Source organism: Sardina pilchardus, chromosome 7 (assembly GCF_963854185.1).
Source record: "Sardina pilchardus chromosome 7, fSarPil1.1, whole genome shotgun sequence".
Lineage (NCBI taxonomy): Eukaryota > Metazoa > Chordata > Actinopteri > Clupeiformes > Clupeidae > Sardina > Sardina pilchardus.
The window spans coordinates 26,393,940-26,411,138 of NC_085000.1; the positions used below are offsets into that span (position 1 = coordinate 26,393,940).

General features: G+C 43.4%; 2 protein-coding genes across 3 annotated transcripts in view; one reads left to right on the forward strand and one right to left on the reverse strand.

Moving 5' to 3' along the window:
- Window positions 1–489: 489 nt before the first annotated feature.
- On the forward strand, window positions 490–3,942 carry ube2t (ubiquitin-conjugating enzyme E2T (putative)). 2 transcript variants are annotated; one of them, XM_062541568.1, is made up of 6 exons: window positions 490–885; window positions 1,060–1,129; window positions 1,222–1,327; window positions 1,492–1,590; window positions 3,216–3,299; window positions 3,609–3,942. In XM_062541568.1, the coding sequence occupies exons 1-6, from the start codon at window positions 777–779 to the stop codon at window positions 3,717–3,719; spliced, it is 579 nt and encodes a 192-aa protein (XP_062397552.1). In that variant the 5' UTR covers window positions 490–776; the 3' UTR covers window positions 3,720–3,942. The 2 variants fall into 2 exon arrangements, with proteins under 2 accessions (XP_062397552.1, XP_062397553.1); XM_062541569.1 differs by lacking the exon at window positions 490–885 and adding an exon at window positions 938–974 and having other exon boundaries at window positions 1,022–1,129.
- A 129-nt stretch (window positions 3,943–4,071) lies between these two features.
- Window positions 4,072–17,199, reverse strand: part of LOC134087811 (leucine-rich repeat-containing G-protein coupled receptor 6) — a 66,262-nt gene continuing 53,134 nt past the window's right edge. Inside the window, exons 7-18 of the mRNA XM_062541570.1 lie at window positions 14,853–14,921; window positions 14,074–14,145; window positions 13,683–13,754; window positions 12,752–12,820; window positions 12,274–12,345; window positions 11,184–11,249; window positions 10,734–10,805; window positions 9,962–10,033; window positions 9,347–9,472; window positions 8,262–8,404; window positions 6,873–6,953; window positions 4,072–6,754 (exon numbers count right to left, since the gene is read on the reverse strand). Of these exons, the coding sequence (XP_062397554.1) occupies window positions 5,517–6,754; window positions 6,873–6,953; window positions 8,262–8,404; window positions 9,347–9,472; window positions 9,962–10,033; window positions 10,734–10,805; window positions 11,184–11,249; window positions 12,274–12,345; window positions 12,752–12,820; window positions 13,683–13,754; window positions 14,074–14,145; window positions 14,853–14,921 (2,152 nt within the window). The 3' untranslated portion in view covers window positions 4,072–5,516. The remainder of the gene's footprint in view (window positions 6,755–6,872; window positions 6,954–8,261; window positions 8,405–9,346; window positions 9,473–9,961; window positions 10,034–10,733; window positions 10,806–11,183; window positions 11,250–12,273; window positions 12,346–12,751; window positions 12,821–13,682; window positions 13,755–14,073; window positions 14,146–14,852; window positions 14,922–17,199) is intronic.

Genomic DNA, 17,199 nt, shown 5'->3' on the forward strand with positions numbered 1-17,199 from the left:
CACACACACACACACACACACAGAGAGAGAGAGAGAGATATGCAGGCATACGCACGCACGCACGCACCTGCACGCACACAGACATGTAGCCTACTAAGCATACGTAGCCTAGTTCATAAGTAGTTCATCATCACTAACAGGCTACTAATTTTATTTTATTTTTTATATAGGCTATAGGCGCATAACTTATTCATGCATTTCCTGTGTTTGTTTTCCAAGCTGATCTTATGAACACACTTTTTATCGGAGTTTTTTGTTTTTAAAGGTGGGTCCTCCGAGTTTATGAACGGAAAGCAGTAAATAGCTATCCAACCCCCACTTCAAACTGACGCTACCCGTAAACACAGTTGCTCATGAACGCAACATATAACATTCACTTCCTGTGTTTCTTTGGCGCTGTATAATGTATGATGGAACTTGTAGTTTTCATGGGGACAAATGCCGTTTGATCAAATCACTCTAAAACTTTGTTTCCCATGATGCTCTTCTGTTTCCGTTAGACCAAAAGGGGGGAGACTTGAAATATTTTGCGTTCAGTGAGAAGTTTGTAGACATTAGCTTGTTCCGTCTTTTACTGTCTATGGTTCCGTCTCGTAATTTTATTGTATGACATATTGTGTAGTTGTAGTTGAGTAGCCTACCTTGGAAGTAAATGGACTAAGGCGTAGTCATTTGTTAGCGTTGTTTACGTTGTAAACAGTTAACCTGTGGTTACCTAACGTTACCTAGCATAAGCAAACGATAGCATACTCATCTTAGATATTTGTTTGGTAAATATGCAGAGGGCCACTCGTCTTAAACGTGAACTACAAATGCTTACGACTGAACCACCCCCTGGAATATCATGTTGGCAGTCGGATGATCAAGTTGATGACCTTCGAGCTCGTAAGTTGTGTCCAACGAAGTGAATTCTGCTGATTCTGAATGAACGCCAAGCGCGTGTACCAATGCTTATAATGTCGGCACCATAGACATACCAGAGACAGTTATATATGAGATTATATATGAGAAAAATACTTTGTATATACAAACAAATGACTGACCTTCCTTTAAACACAGAAATTGTTGGGGGTGCAAACACGCCATTCGAAGGAGGTTTGTTCGCTCTGGAGATCAAAATACCTGAACGGTGAGTCAGTGTCAGTGACATATTTGGCTAATGTGTAAACGTTAACCTTACACGCGAAACAACAATTGTCTAAACGTATTTATGCCATACAGGTACCCCTTTGAGCCACCCAAGATTCGCTTCCTGACTCCAATATATCACCCAAATATTGACAACGCGGGGCGCATTTGTCTGGATGCACTAAAACTTCCACCGAAGGTGGGACAAAGGCTTTGCTCAAAGTGGACACGTTCTGTGCAAAGATTCGCCACTGGTTTATTAATAACACGTGTATTGAGCCTCTGACATGATGATGATTGTGATGAAATGAACATCAACATCTTCATTTAAAGGAATGTGATCATGTCGATTATGCCTTTCAGGGTGCTTGGAGACCATCTCTCAACATCTCCACAGTACTCACCTCGATCCAGCTGCTTATGGCCGAGCCTAATCCAGATGATCCTCTCATGGCAGACATTGTGAGTTCTCTTATGCACACACATGTAGGAACGGTTTGAACCAGTTTAGGACCACCTTGCAGACCTGACATGGAAGCACATTAACATGCGCTGCATGGCATTTTGATCCTCCTAAGTGGCTTATTATGAAGAGGGTTCATTCCCTGTCAAATCAGATAAGCTTGTTGCTGCTGCGCCCTCTCAGTGGGGTGTCCTACGAAGCAAGTTAGACAAATCTAGGTTATCTAGACATATCGAGGCTGCACAAAGCCTCAACTCGGGTATTAAGTTAAGTGATCCTACGACAGCAGGTATGTGATACATTTGTCAAACTAGGCTTTCAGCTCAGATCTGTGCGCGTTCTCGTGGTTGGGGTGATTTTGACCCATCGGGAAACGTGGAGACGCACAAGACAGCCTAGGTTTAAAAACGATTACTTCCGCATTTATGAGCGGTAGCGAAATCTAGGGTGGTCTTTTTTAGTGTCTAACCTATAACATCAAAAAGTCGATGGTCATCAGATATTGTATGGCATGTATGTCCATAGTAGTGACATATTTGCACGCACAACATAGTTAAAAGCGCCTTCGAGATTCAAAATGTTTGCAGAGGCGGGGCTGGACTTGTTCAAAGTATGACAGATTAGCACACGTGAGATAACTTCGTTTTTCAATATAATGGATTGGTTAGAATTGGTCAGAGGGCGGTGATATTTCACGATTTGAGCTATAACTAAGCACATAACCCGCTCCCGACCAGGTTTGGTTGCGAGCATAAGATACCATGGTGATACAGCGACGCTAAAACAAATCCACTTTCGTATGACAGCATACCCTGGTTTTGAGCGCAACATACCTCGCTAAGCCACTAATCGAGCTTCGTAGGACACCCCACGGATTTTGTTCAAACCTGGTCTATATCATGAATGGGTCCCACATCTAAGGCCTGTAAAATATTTCTGTTTGAATTCAAAAACCCTTATCATGTGTGTTGGTGTTTTCCCCCCCAAAAAACATGGAATGGAGCTGGTTCATTGGTTGGTGTTGTATAATCACATAAAACATAAAAAAAAATGCATATGTCTCAGTCGAAGTGTATATTAAACTTTTAAGTAGGTAGGCCTATAACCAGGGATGTAGTAGCAAAATAAGAGCTGGCTAAAAAATTATTCATTCTGTGATCTCCGTGAGGTGGACTGCGCCATGTGCTATCACAGTTTTACAAAAGGCATTCACAACATGTTGGATGATGATCGAGGTTATTTTCCCATGTTTATAACAATGCTAGTGGTATTAAGTGGTTCCTAAAGTGTTGATGGGTGTACAAAACATATTGTGAATGTAGATATTACAGTGTGATTTTTAAATGTTAAAAGTTGCAATCGGTGGATAAACACATTTGATAGGTGGGTTAATTATAATAAATGGTGGATAAACTGTGTTTACTCATGTTTAGCCACCACTACATCCCTGCCTATAACTGTTTGATATATGATAATGTGCTAAATTTGAAGATATACAGAATGCCAGTATGTCTTTGTGTATTCAACATCAGAATGCTCTTACACATTCTCAGGCACTCTAGATGTGTTTCTAATCCTCGTTTGTTGAAGTTATTATAGAAATATAATTTCTTTGTGTTCACAGTCGTCCGAATTTAAATACAACAAGCAAGTCTATCTGGACAAAGCCAAGAGTTGGACAGAAAAACATGCCATCCAGAGAAACAATGTAAGTTTTCGACGACTTGTGTATATGATTTGCCACATTACATGTATTAACCACTAGAGGGGGCTGTATGTCCATGAGTAAATCTGTCAACCATACCTCAGGCAGTTGGGCCTCAGACCTCCTGGGGCAAGTTTGCGTCCATGCAATGACAAAAACATACAAAGAAATAGCAAATAAATTTGAGTAACTGTTGACAAGCTTACCGTATGAAAAGTTCATGCCATCTAGTTTACTAGTTAAGTTGATGCCGAATACTTTGCTAAAATACATAGTGTCTCCCTCTCTCTCTCTCTCTCTCTCTCTGTAAAGGGCCAGGTCAAATCTGGAGAAAAGTCTACCGAACTTTTAAGTAAAGATTACTCTCGCAAGAGAGAGCCTCTCAAGGAACAACCACAAGAGTCCAAGAGAGTCTGTCTGTAGTTTAGCTCTTAACGGTTGTTTAACGTTGTAATATTTTTGTTTTGTTTGTTATGAGACACACTAATCATATTCATCTGATGAATATGGGACTGTCTGCTTTTACGTTTCCTCTTAACAAAATGTTCTTTTGTGTGTGGTTCTGGATTTTCATTTTTAATATGTTGCTAAATCATTTATGGATCTTTTCGTTCTTGCCCATGTAAATAAAACATATTTTATAAGGTATTCTTGTTCTTCCAAATTTCTTTAAACTAAACCTTTATCCAAGGAAGGAACACATTTCTCACAAGTAATTGGGACTTAAATATATGAAAGTAATAATTTTATTAAATCATATTTTTTTTGTTGTACGTGTACAGAAATATGAAAATATGTACATCCAAAATAGTACGTGTTTTACAAACTATGGTATTTACTTTAATATAAAATTATATATAAATTTAACATACTTTGTGTAAAAAGAGACGATCAACACACTTGGGGTACAATGAAATAATAGCATGCTAGGTCAGAGGTAGTTACAACTGTACATACAACAGCTAGCCTACTATACACAGACAATAATGGCCATCCAAACTTGACTGCGGATCTAAATGGCAGTAAATTGCCTTTCTTTGTCAGCCTAAACTGGAAAAATGGAAGTACATTCCGTTTCTACAGAATGTGTCAAATTGTATGTACTATACAAAATCAAAACATTTAAAGTTGCTGCAATGCCATGAATGTGATCTGGTAGGGGTCTGTAGTATCATAGATAATCATTTGTGACTAAAGCAGTAAATTCCCTTTTAAACCAGACATGAAATGTATATTTTTCTTAAATACAGTGAAATACATAGTGAGCCCATACATTGCAGTTTGTCCCTTTACTTACATTTTCATTGTCTGTTGTTACAAGTCTTGAGAAACGTATAATCTGTCAAGTTAATTATTTCAATTTGTTTGGTGGAAACTAAAATATAATTGTATACAAGGTATATTTGGTTCCATGCAAGACATGGAAGAGTTTGAAATGCATTTGGGGAAAAAAATAGGGCTTCTGAAAAATTCCAATGGTAAACTTCTCATTGTACTGCTCTCACCACACTAGAAAAAAAAATGTTTTATTATACCAAAGCCATTAGCACATTGAGTGGAAATGATTCATGTTCATGGGAAAGCAAAGCACTGCATGTCTGAACTCTTGAGGTAATCAAGGGCTCTATAATCATCTGGGGTGGAGAATCGGTTGTGTTTGAGATCTGCACATGAAGGAGAGCTGGACCAGGAATCCATTCTAAATTATACCGAAACTATAATTAAAATGTAGCTCATTATGTCAGACAAGGAGGTGTGAAGGAAACATAATGAGAGTTTTTCAATTTTACACATTGTTAAATCTCATGTCTGCATCAACAGCTCATTCTCTTGTTTTCTCTGCGCCTCTTTGATGTGTTTTGTTTATGGTACTAAAACCCTTTGTTACCTCCTTTTGCCATGTTGAAAAATGAAGTTACATGTCAGTCGCCACATGAGACAGCTTCCTGAATATATAAATTAATCTGCTTTCCTGTGATGGCACAATAGCATAATGGTTGATGTTTCCCTGGGAAACCACAAACCACAATCCCCACAATTAATTAGTTCATTCATCAAAGACAGTCAACATAATGTTCCAAAATGTAAGGATAGATTCACGGCAGTGTCCAAGGAGAATATTCCGCTTTTGTACTCTTTCTTTTCTTCCCTTCTCTCTCCCTCTCTCTCTTTCTCTTTCTGAAATGGTCCTTAGAAGTCTCAAATGGCCACATAATTGATTTACAAATGAGATGCGAGGGGAGATGAGTGACATACTCCAGTGGGGAAGGAGCTGCCATTGATGCTGTCCAGCCCGTTGCCTCTCAAACACTCCTCCTCGTTAAGGCACATTCCCGGCACAGACCCGGCCATACGCTCTCTGCCGATGGTCAGCATCTTCTGTTGGCAGGGGATGAGAGGCACGGAGGGTGACCAGGGGTAACGGTCCTCCACCACCTCCATCTTGGGCAAGGCGGAGGCGTCGAAGAGGGTGTCCACTTCGGCGAACGACACCAGGGCCTGCGTGGAGTCGTAGGAGCTCTTCTCGGTCTCCATGGACACGAAGGAGTCCAGCGTCTCCTCGGGCGCCAGCTTGGCGCGGCTCCAGAAGAGGCGGGCGTCCTCGCGGAAGTGCGGGTTGAAGAGGAGGTAGAGCAGCGGGTTGAGGCACGCCGGCAGCGGCAGCACCACCAGCAGGACGGACTTGATGACCTCCTCGGCCACGGGGAAGAGGCCCAGCAGCGAGGAGAAGGTGAGGAAGGCCACGGGGCAGTAGAGCAGGCAGTTGGTGAAGATGAGCCAGGCCACGTGCTTGATCATGGCGCAGTCCCAGATGCTGTCGAACTCGCCCTTCATCAGGTCCCAGTACAGCTTGATGTAGGTGCCGGTGATGACCAGGAAGCAGAGGGAGTTCATCATGATGAGCGCCACCATGAAGCCCAGCGTGGACGGCCGGCCCTCGGGCAAGGGGGAGGGCAGGCAGAGGGGCGACGTGCCGTACTCGCCCACCTTGCCCAGCGGCAGCGCCGCCACGGCCACGGAGAGCAGCACGCAGGCGGCGGCGGCCGCCCGCACGCTGCCGAAGGACGGCGACTTGCCGTAGGCGCGCACGCACGACACCGACACGCTGCACTGCACGGCCGCCAGCGTCAGGAAGAGGATGGAGGCCTCCGAGGCGAAGATGGAGACGAAGCCGGTCGTCTGGCACGCCGTGCCCGACTCCCAGCGGGCGCCGTGCCGCGCAAACTCGCCGAACGTCAGCACGTCCACCATGGCCAGCGTGCCGGCGCACAGGCCCGTCAGGAGGTTGGCGCCGCCGATGGAGCCGATGACGAACTTGACCGGGGACAGGTAGGTGGGCGAGCCGAAGACGCTGATGATCAGCAGACCGTTGCCCACCAGCGAGATGAGAGTGATAGCCCACATTCCCAGCCGCACGCCCCAGCTATCAAACATGTAGTCGCAGGGCTTGAAGGGACCTGGCAGAGGAGCAAAGTGAAGGCTTCATTAAACTCACAATTACAATTTGTATCTGTTTCAACACATACTGACAATAAATCAAACCTACTGGCAGGGGGAGAAAAAGATCAAGTATACCTGGGAGTGGTGTGCACTGGATGCTGGTTTGCAGTTTGGATTCTTCGATTTCTAATTGGAATTCTTCCATGTCGGGGTCATCTGCAAGACAAAAGAATCGAACATGCAAAATGGCAGCTTTGTTTTTCCAACACTAACATGCAACAATGGCTGCTTGATGAAAGATAAAGTTAATCTGCGTGATCCAACGTCAGAAAATGTCAATTGCATCATTTTTGAGGTTTAATAATTTGCCCCTTGCATAGTAAATCTCGCATGTAATTGTAGGCGGAACAATACAAGGAAAATATTTTATGTACTTGGGGGCCAATTTATACCTATTAACATTGTTTGTTCATACTTAATTTTTGTTATCTTAAGATAACATTCATGTGTGCCTCTAGACAATCGTACTCATTCAATCTTGTTTCAAATAGACCCTTTCAAAAAGTAATTACAGACTGCTTTCAAGTGTGCACGTCAATTGGATTTCATATGAAGGAATGTATGTATGGCGTAAAAAAAGAAAAATGTCAAGTGCATGTGGTTTCAGATTTGCACTAACATGTTTGCTCTTTCCTAATTAAATATAGATATGAAGAGCCAGGAATAGCTCACAGACTGAACTTCATTACAGAGCGCAGAGGGCTATAAAAGGCAACATTGTTTTCTTTCCACCAGGTAGATCGTCTGTGACCTAGCTTTGCTCTGAGAAAAGGCATTTCTCAGAAGATCGTGCAATAGGTATTGACTGAACGTGTTGCAGGCTCCACAAATTGTTGTGAAACTATGTTGTTTTCGGAAACGGACACCATGTCTAGCCTGGTGCTGCAATCCCACAAATCTTCACTTCATCCACTGTGGTCAGGAGACATGCTGTTGAATTTCAATTGGGCAAGGGGCATTTCTGATGAGCACTGACCCAAATTACATGGAAGACAATTGGATTAGCTTGTAGCTGTCTTAGCAGAGCTCAACTTGTGAGATCTTAACTGGCAGCACCATTGTGAGCAGAAACTAGGACCAAGCCCAGAGTAAAAATAAACAACACCGTGCACAACTCACAGGGTGGTGATGTCACTCTCATCTTTCACACAATCATAATAATGGCATGGATGGATATACATGTGGCACCCCCTGCTACACTGTGTGCCAGTAGCCAGATTGCTTTAGCCTGCTTTGAAACGAAATAACTTCCTTTTCTGTCATCTCTTAACCTATACCTCACAGGGCACTGATTGATCAACCAGAAATCTGGCAGGCCAAGCCTTTCTTATTTGAGTTTCCAGACATGTGTACCAGCAAAACCTCAATGAATAGTGTGGCACGCTACAATATACAGTAGAAGGTGTATTATTTATTTGGAATGTAAGTCATTATTATTGTATGGAAGCCATATACCGTACTTACAGTTGTTAGGAAATAAAGCTATGGTCCTCTTATGCAGGTCATCGTCTTCACTGATTTGCTCCGCATCCCATTGGTTGATGGATTTGTGACTGTTGCAGGCACCATACACGCAGCACTGGTAGGCAAAGGGCATTTCAATCACCCTGTTGAGGTAACATTTAACACATGTTGGTTATCTGTAACAGGTAATGTAGCCTATGTACTAGTTAGTATAGGATTTATACTAGCTAGCTGTAGCTAACGAATAAGTGACTTCAACTCATAATTTGAAGTTAAGGTCTTAATGTTTCCCAAAGACAAATTTGAGGTGAACAAAAAAACTGTAGAGCACTGTGGTGTAATGTCTTTGAAAACAATTCATCATGAAGATTTGAGGTGAGTACACCATTTGGAATATTACTCATTTCTGTCTTGTGTGTCCATTACTGTCTCATCTGTGAGTTTTGGAAAACACCCTTTAGCTCCTTGTCACATCCCCAACATCTCAACTGCAGAGGCCAATCATGAAATCTAGAGACAGTCCATCAGTGGACCGCTTCTACTGCCCCTAGCCATTATGTGAATGACAGTAAAGCAAGCACAGCAATAGAGGACCCACAGATGTTTGGGAATGATAGCTTTCCGCCTCCAGGGAGAGTGAAGTCAAGGTAAATAGACGGTAAACAGACATACTGCGCTAGGTATGTCAAGGTGCATGCTACAGTGACTGAGGTATGGGGGCTGGGAATGACAAGAGTTCAGGTGTTTCGTTCGTGTCGTAGAGAAAGGATCCGGTGCTGGATGGGTTTATGTCATTTATTATTATATTTTTTATTGCTGTCCAAAGCTATAAAGGTGTGTCTTTATTACAGGCCAATTAGGTTATACTGTTTGTCAGTGGGAGGTTTGCAGATTATTCTGTCGCCACTGTTTGAGTGGTTTGATTTATGTGTTCCCAAAACTGCTGAGAACACTGACAAATACCTGTGACCTTGATAAGTCATTCACTGATTTATTTTCAAATCAACACAACTTTACTTAGCTAAAAAGTAACAACAACTGACAATATTGTTTTTGCCCAAGTCAGGATGAAATAGCTCTTGTACCTTATCTTGGGGAAATCCTCCTGCCTGAAAGAACTGGACAGGGCCATATTTCCTTTCAGCTTTAGGTGTGTGAGACTGGACAGTCCCTCCATGGGCAGCATGCTTAACTGATTTTCTGTAAGATCACTGGGAACAGAGAGAGGGCCGAAATTAGACTCTATCATCACAGAAAAGCGTTAAGTGTAGATCTACGCTCTTTGCATCTGCAGGTTTATAGCAGGTGTTAGGAGTCACTTTGCATGCCTTGTTCAAAACGACATCATTGCATTCTTGTCATACAGCACTTTTAATCTGTTGTGACTGACGACATAAGTCTGCACCACAGCAAAAGGATTTTTCATTATTACAACCACAACTTCATAGAGCCTTGCCAAGAAAAACATGGGGTCGATGACATAAATACTAAAGTATGGATCAAGGAATCTGAATGTTTGTACTTAAGAAAAACACTTGGCAATCCAGGCTTTAATTAAAACTTCAGCAACCTGGCAGCTATCCCCTCGTTCACTGGAAAACAACAGTGAAACAGTGCTTTTTCTTTTTTTTTTTTTTCGCTTTCTTTTTTTTGTTAAGGCAAGACATCAGGCTGGCAATCACGGCAAGACTGGCACTCACAGTTTGACCAGAGAGTGCAGGGATAAGAATGCTTCTGGGTGAATCGTCTCGATGTTGTTCCAACTGAGGTCCCTGCAGAGGATGGTGGACACACAGAACACAGAGGTTACACGACTAGTAAGCTCAGCAAACGGTTATCAGAGACACATTATTTATCTGTCTTGTCATGGTTTTCACTTAGGCCACAGGGTGGGAGTGTTAAGCAATATGAAGGACTCCGGCATCGTGTAGGTCTCTGGCAACGCGGGCGCTTCTGTTACTTGTTCAAGTGAATGTGTCACATGCTGAGAGACAGCTTCATTTCAGAAGAAATGTGTTCACATTGCCTGCGCATTATAAGTGCACTTGGGCTTGGCCAGGGCACTCAAATAACATGAATAGCCAATGGTGAAGTAAGTGAGAATTGCTGAGTAGTTTGGGACAGGTTGTATGTTTGTGAGTGAACACATGAATGTATACAGTATAAAAGTGTATGTGTGTGCGTATGTGTGTGTGTGCGCGTGCATGTGTGTGTGTGTGTGTGTGTGTGTGTGTGTGTGTATGTACGTGTGTGTGTGTGTGTGTGTGTGTGTGTGTGTGTGTGTGTGTGTGTGTGTGTGTGTGTGTGTGTGTGTGTCTGTGTGTGTGTGTCTGTGTGTGTGTGTGTGTGTGTGTTTGCGTGCATGTGTGTGTGTGTGTGTGTATGTACGTCTGTGTGTGTGTGTGTGTGTGTGTGTGTGTGTGTATAGTGCATGTGTGTGTTGGAGAAAAGCGAGATGGAGCGTGCACGTACAGTGAGCGCAGGGAGGACAGCTGCTGGAATGTGTTCGCCTCGATCTGCCGGATCAGATTGTGCTGCAGGGCTCTGCGGAGAGTCAAAACAAAAACGTTACCTCAGCTATACCGCCACTGCCACCGACAGGCACGACAAACAACACCCATTCTACTGCATATGTGGGTTTACTCAGCAAGGAAATGACACCAGCGCAGTGAGAGAGAGAGAGAGAGAGAGAGAGAGAGAGAGAGAGAGAGAGAGAGAATACAACTACAACTGATTAGAGCACAGTATCACATTTGTTACACAAGGAGCAGAGATAGATGATGTCAACCTTTTCTGGCTATTGAGGTTTCATAGCAATAATCCCTGACAATGAGCTCAGCGGTGGCTTTGCAACACTGTGTGATGATGAATAAGGGTACAGTTCAAGCGGAGATAGAGAACAGAAGTTGCTCACAAACTCACATTTCCTGGAGCGACTTGCAGTGACAAAAGCTTGGGAGCTTTTCAATCTGATTGTGGGACAGTTCGCTGCAAAACAAATGAGGAGCTTCTTTTAACTTACACAGCAGTGGGGCTTTTTTTTGCTGTGTGGTTGTGCATGGTGATGTAAGCATGATGATTCATTTAGCTGTGGATTGCTCTTATCATCTCTCATCTGCTGTTGACATTTTTGTGTAATAGGCATAGCACAACAATTAGACCACTGCCAAGACTTTAGCTTGATGTAGCTGCATCTCCCCTTATACGCATGTCCATTCCAATTGTCATGACGATAGTCAGAGCAGTGTGTGTGTGTGTGTGTGTGTTTGTGTTTTGGTGTGTGTGTGTGTGTGTGTGGTTGGGGGGGGGGGGGGGGGGGGTTGCATCATCTTATTCAATGAAGTTAATTAAAATAAGCTGGATTTAGCGTATCCTAAAAAAAGGCAGGTGTTGAAACATTGCACGTACACATTGCACAAAAAACTTGGTGGTATGCTCAACAGGACCATATGGATATCTGCAGTCACATGAACTTTATCCTAAGCAGTTACATGTTGCAGAGATTTCCCTTGTGAGACGAGGCGATTGAAGTCTTATACCAGAGTGCGCTCTTGAATCGGGCTATTGAAAGCATTTGTTTGAGTGCAGTTTTTGGTGAATTATGAAAGCCTGACCAAAGACTTGATCAGCGGTGTACCCACAAGCCTTCGGCATTCTTGAGCATCACAAGATGAGTGAAAGCAGGAAAACAACATCATCATTTAAATGTTGAGCAAAAACATTTGTCGGAGGGGCAGAAAGCCAGTGGCCATGAGAGAACCAGCGCTTGGTGAAGTCAGAGCTGACGCTGCACACTTCATGTTAACCAAATGCTGTATCTAAACATGGCGATCTCCCGTGGAAGTCCATTGGAACACTGTGTAAGAACTAAACTTCTAGGTCCTACATCAACAAACAAATCATATATTTGCTCCATGGTCACGGGACAATGGAGGACTATAGTAAGTCACTCTAGCGATGGTTATAGTCAGTTTCCATGTTTATTAGTGTGCTAAGCAGACTGAATACTCACAGTGATCTCAAGTTGGGCAGTTGTTGGCAGAGGCTCTGTGGTAGGGTAGTGAGACCAGCCCTGGTGAGGGCACTGGGTGGGGGAGCAGAAAAGAGAGGATGGGGGAGAGAGGGTTGGTGAAGCTCCAGGGCTATTGTGCAAATCAACGCAAGCAAGCACAACTCTATTTAGTAAACAATTACTACATGGATGCTGAAACGCTGCCATTGGTCGCCTTGGCTGTCTGAATGCCTGGCGCGTTGTCAATGGCTCTATTTTAGTCTGTGACATGCCAGTTACCGTAGTTATTTAATCAGAGAAAAACAAATTTAGCCAAAATTCTCTAAATAGCATTGAGCCTGTTCATAATGACCACTAAAGAAAAGTAATAACTACCAGAGCCCTCGATATTCTTAATTTAAGTCTCCCCGCAATTTTGCGAGTTACAGTATGTGGAGGGAAAGAGAGAATTGAAAGGGAAGACACCAGCATTACTCACAGTATTTCCAGACTTGTTGTTCCTTTCAGGTCAGGGAATTCTTGAATTTCCGTGGCTCCATTTAGGGAGCTGTGGAGTGTGGTTAGGACTCATTAGTTTGGTTCATTACGCCAGTACAGACAGGAAACCTAGCGAGCAGCTGCGGCAGCAGGGGGAGCGAGCACACGTGCACACGCAAGAGAGAAAGAGAAAGAGAAAGAAAGAGAGAAAGCGAGGGAGAGAGAGAGAAAGAGAATGAGAGAGAGAAAGAGAGAGAGAGCAGAGAGCGAGAGATGGAGCGAGAGCAGGCCTGTTTCATTGGGGAAGGCAGCACTGCTGCAGTGCTCGGAGCTCTGTAATCTGAGGTAGACCAAACATTTGAGCTCCGGCACTTCATTGCAATGAGCTGTGATAACAGAGCTCGTCTAAAACACACACGCTTGGCTTCTGTGGAGAGAGCGCTGGCGGTGGAACCGGTCTGTAGCTGAACATTATTCATGTTCCATCACAGTCATTAATAAAATTCATAGACTGGAACAGGTACTGATTACAGGACAGACCTGTTGCATGCTATGTGTTAGTACTACTGCACTGATATGCATAATTTGCTCACTCTTCAGACTGTCAGAACTCTGAAGATGGATGCACATTACACATGGAAATTATGGCATGAAAAAACAAACAAAACAAATTATATTTTAGGGATTTAACGTGACACCATAAGTGACATTCGGAACTGCAATGAATCATTTGAATGAATTGCTAGTTTCACCCGAGGTAATTTCAGCCTCTGATGGCAAATTATACATTTAGAAAAATCTTTGCCTGTATCTCAGCAAATACATGTTTGAGTGTTTGCCTTAACAGGGTAAGTATAGTTTTTCCAAAAACATTTCACACATTCATCAATGCACAAATTACATTTGACACAGAGAATACACAGAGAACTCACAGAGTATGCAGCTTTGGTAAGAACTGGAAAGCAGATCTGCCCACAAACTGGATTGGGTTCTCATAGAAATTTCTGAGGGAAATAAAGAGTGAATGAGAGAGTGACAGAAAGACCAAAAAGTTCAAGCTGTCCGGGAATATGGTTAGAACATGATATATTAACGATTACAACAAAATTCACTTCTCTCACTTCTTTGTTCTTGAATTTTTCTGCAATATGAGTTATATTACTGGATATTGAAACATGTGAATGTCACCCTAACAGACACATTTGGCCTAAGTATAAAGGAATTCCACACAGTTCAGCAGGATTATAGGACAGGCCCTTGGACGTGTTGGTAGGGGAGAGTTGGGTTGGTAGAGTACTCCCATATAAAAGGAGAGAAACTCACATGGTTTGGAGAAGTGGGTTTCCCACAAAAGCCCCCTCTGGGATGGCCTTAATATTGTTGTTGTGGAATCCCCTGTAACAAGCAAAATGTTCAGCTGTTCAGGAGTTTTCATGTATTGCAACACATATCATGAGTTACTGTGGTCAGAATGTTACAAATCCTAGTGTCTCTGAGAAATGGACATTTGTTTTTTTTTAATAAGAATAAAAAAAAAAACCTTCACCGACGGTTAAAAGATCATAATCCTATCCATATTTCATTTTTGCCTCAGTGTTTCTGAGGGTATCGGTCATCATATCATGCATGCACTCAGTTTCTATACTCTGTAAAGACAGAGTTTAAAACTGCAGCTGTAAAGAAATAATCTACATCTGGATCCCTCTAAATACGGTCTAATGGTTTTGTAAAGTAAAATAAAAATAATACAGCATATTGCAGCATCTAATGGGTAGTGCCCGGATGCCTTGCAGAAGCACCTGTTGCGCCGCACAAACACAGCTGGAAAACACTTTGGGACACATGAGCCGGAAAGACTCCAATCTTCATTTAAGAGCATCTGCTGGGGTCGAGGCCGATAGCATCAGAGGGCCACGCTGTACGCAGTAAACGGGATTAGCAGGGAAAACGGGAACATTGCAGCCATACCAGGCGGCGGACATGAAGAGGCTCTAGCAGACCCTGGCCCGATGGCTGAGTTAGGTGACAAGGGTGGGAAGGGGAGTGGGGGTGATGGGGGGGAAGGGGGGGAGGGGGGGGGGGGGGGTCTGGGGAACACTCACAGTTCCTGAAGCTTCGCCAGGGTCCGGATAGCCACAGGGAACTCTTGCAGCTCATTGTAGTTCAGCTCACTTTGACATAAAAAAAAAGAAGGGGGGAAAAAACATAGCCATAAATTTTACAAAATTCAGGAACCATGAACCCTGCGAGAACAATAAACAACACTCCAGAAACAACATATCAGAGAAAATGGTTTCTACATTACGGCTCTAATGGAGATGACGATCTCCTCTATCTTTCAAAATATGCCTGTGCTGCATCTACGAACATCCGCGGAGACTAGCGCTGTCAGAAACGGTGGTTATCAAAACCGAGGCAAGACTTTCACAAGTGGCTCTGGTTTACATATAGAATGCTCTCTGGGACTGCTACAGCTGTGGCAAGGTAACTGAACATTACATGACCCCCATCCCCTACCTCAACCCCCCCCTGCCCCCCTCCCACGCATTAAAGTTACGACGTGTATGTATTTCATTAGCACGCTGGGAAGCTCACGTAAAAAGGCTTGACGCCGAGCACAAACAAGAGTGGTTGCCATGGACAATCGGCTTTATACGCAGGTGCTTGAACAATACGTTTATCAAAGTCTGCCCTTCTCTCCAGAGAGACTTCACTGCTTTTCTTGGATGTCTAATGTTTCTTTTCATCTTGCTTTCCACTCCAGGTTTCAAGGAGCAATTATTGGGGGGAAAATCCTATAATTGAACAAGAGCTGTAGTTTTTTTTTCTCTCTCTCTCTCATTTGTTTTTTTTTTCTTCCCATTTCTCATTTGCCCAGTAAATGAACAGTGCTTGAAAGGGAGAATGGGATGATGGTAAATAAAAGGAAGTAAATCGTCTGGTTTTTGGCTCCAGCGTCCTTGTGCATGGCCCAGCCCCTGTCGTCACCGCGTCCCGTCCCGCGGACTAAGAAAACAGAGGGCTGAATATACCTCATTATCCACGTAATTATGAGTCTTATCCCACAGTGTTAAGAGTAAGCTTTCAAAACAGTCTAAATGTTTATATATTTTTCCTTTCAGGGGAGAAAGAGAGAGAGAGTGAGAGAGAGAGAGAGAGAGAGAGAGAGAAATAAGGGAGGGAGCAAGAAAAAAAAAGCCTTCTGGCTGGAGGCCACCTCTTTTGAAGTGAGCTTGCGAATGAGAAAGGACCTGGCTTGGCGGCTGGCCAGAGTGGGTAAAACACTCAGGCCTATGATAGAGAAATACACCCTTTAGCAAAAGCCAGGATCCCTCCGCTTCCCCCTTTTGCACATATGATCCAGCAGCTGTGAAGTGCCGTCACTTCCCCCAAAAGAGCACTGCACCCTGCAAGCCCCCATTACCTAAGTTACGTCCCCACGGTCTGACTTAGATGTGTAAGACTAACTGGTGGTACGTCAGACCAAATATTTCACTGGTTATTTTATTAGAAACATGTTTAAAAAAAAGAGACCTGCAACGTGTAACTCGTTCCACGAATAAATGTTTTAGTGTGACAACGCAAAACACAACAAAACTATAACTCCACCAGTACAGTGGGTGGGGGAAGAAATGGGTGTTACCAGCAAGCACAGGCTGCAATGTGAGGGTTTAGTCTTTAGCACTTTCAAACATCAATCAGTTTGGGGCTTTGAAAAAAAAAATCCTAAATAAGCTTGAATAATGCTTTTAATTTCCTGGGCCAAGTGCACAGATTGAATCAGAGGGTGTGCTGCCTTTGCTGTTCCAATGAGTACTATGCCCAACAACAACACTTTCAGCGCCCTGACTTCTTTTTGCCCACAGGGCCTGGCCACTTACGCACACACATCCACCCACACACACACACACACACACACACACACACAGACGCACCACACACACACACACACACACACTCACACACACACAGACGCACACACACACACACACACACACACACACACACACACACACACACACACACACACACACACAGACGCACCACACGCACACACACACATACGGCTCACATACCCGGGGCGAGCCAGGCCGCGGCCACTGATCCTGCCTGAGCAGATGGCATTGGCTCGGCCTCCAGCTCAGGTTACACGTAAGTGATTTCCTTCGCGAGGATTAGCGGGACATTCTGCCTACGTTATGACGGCAGTAAAAAAAAAAAAAAAAAAAGATCTGATATGTGACCTGCCCTCACATTCGTGTTGTGCAGACCTCCTAGTCACAGTTGTAAACACTCTCAGTCCATAGATTCTTTTTTTACATGATCAACTTCCCACTAATGCATATATACATATTCTTTTTTTTATCAAAAAGGAATACATAAAATTTTGATCAAATCCTGAAACATACATAAGCTTAATTTATCTTCCATTGCATGTAGCATGTGTAC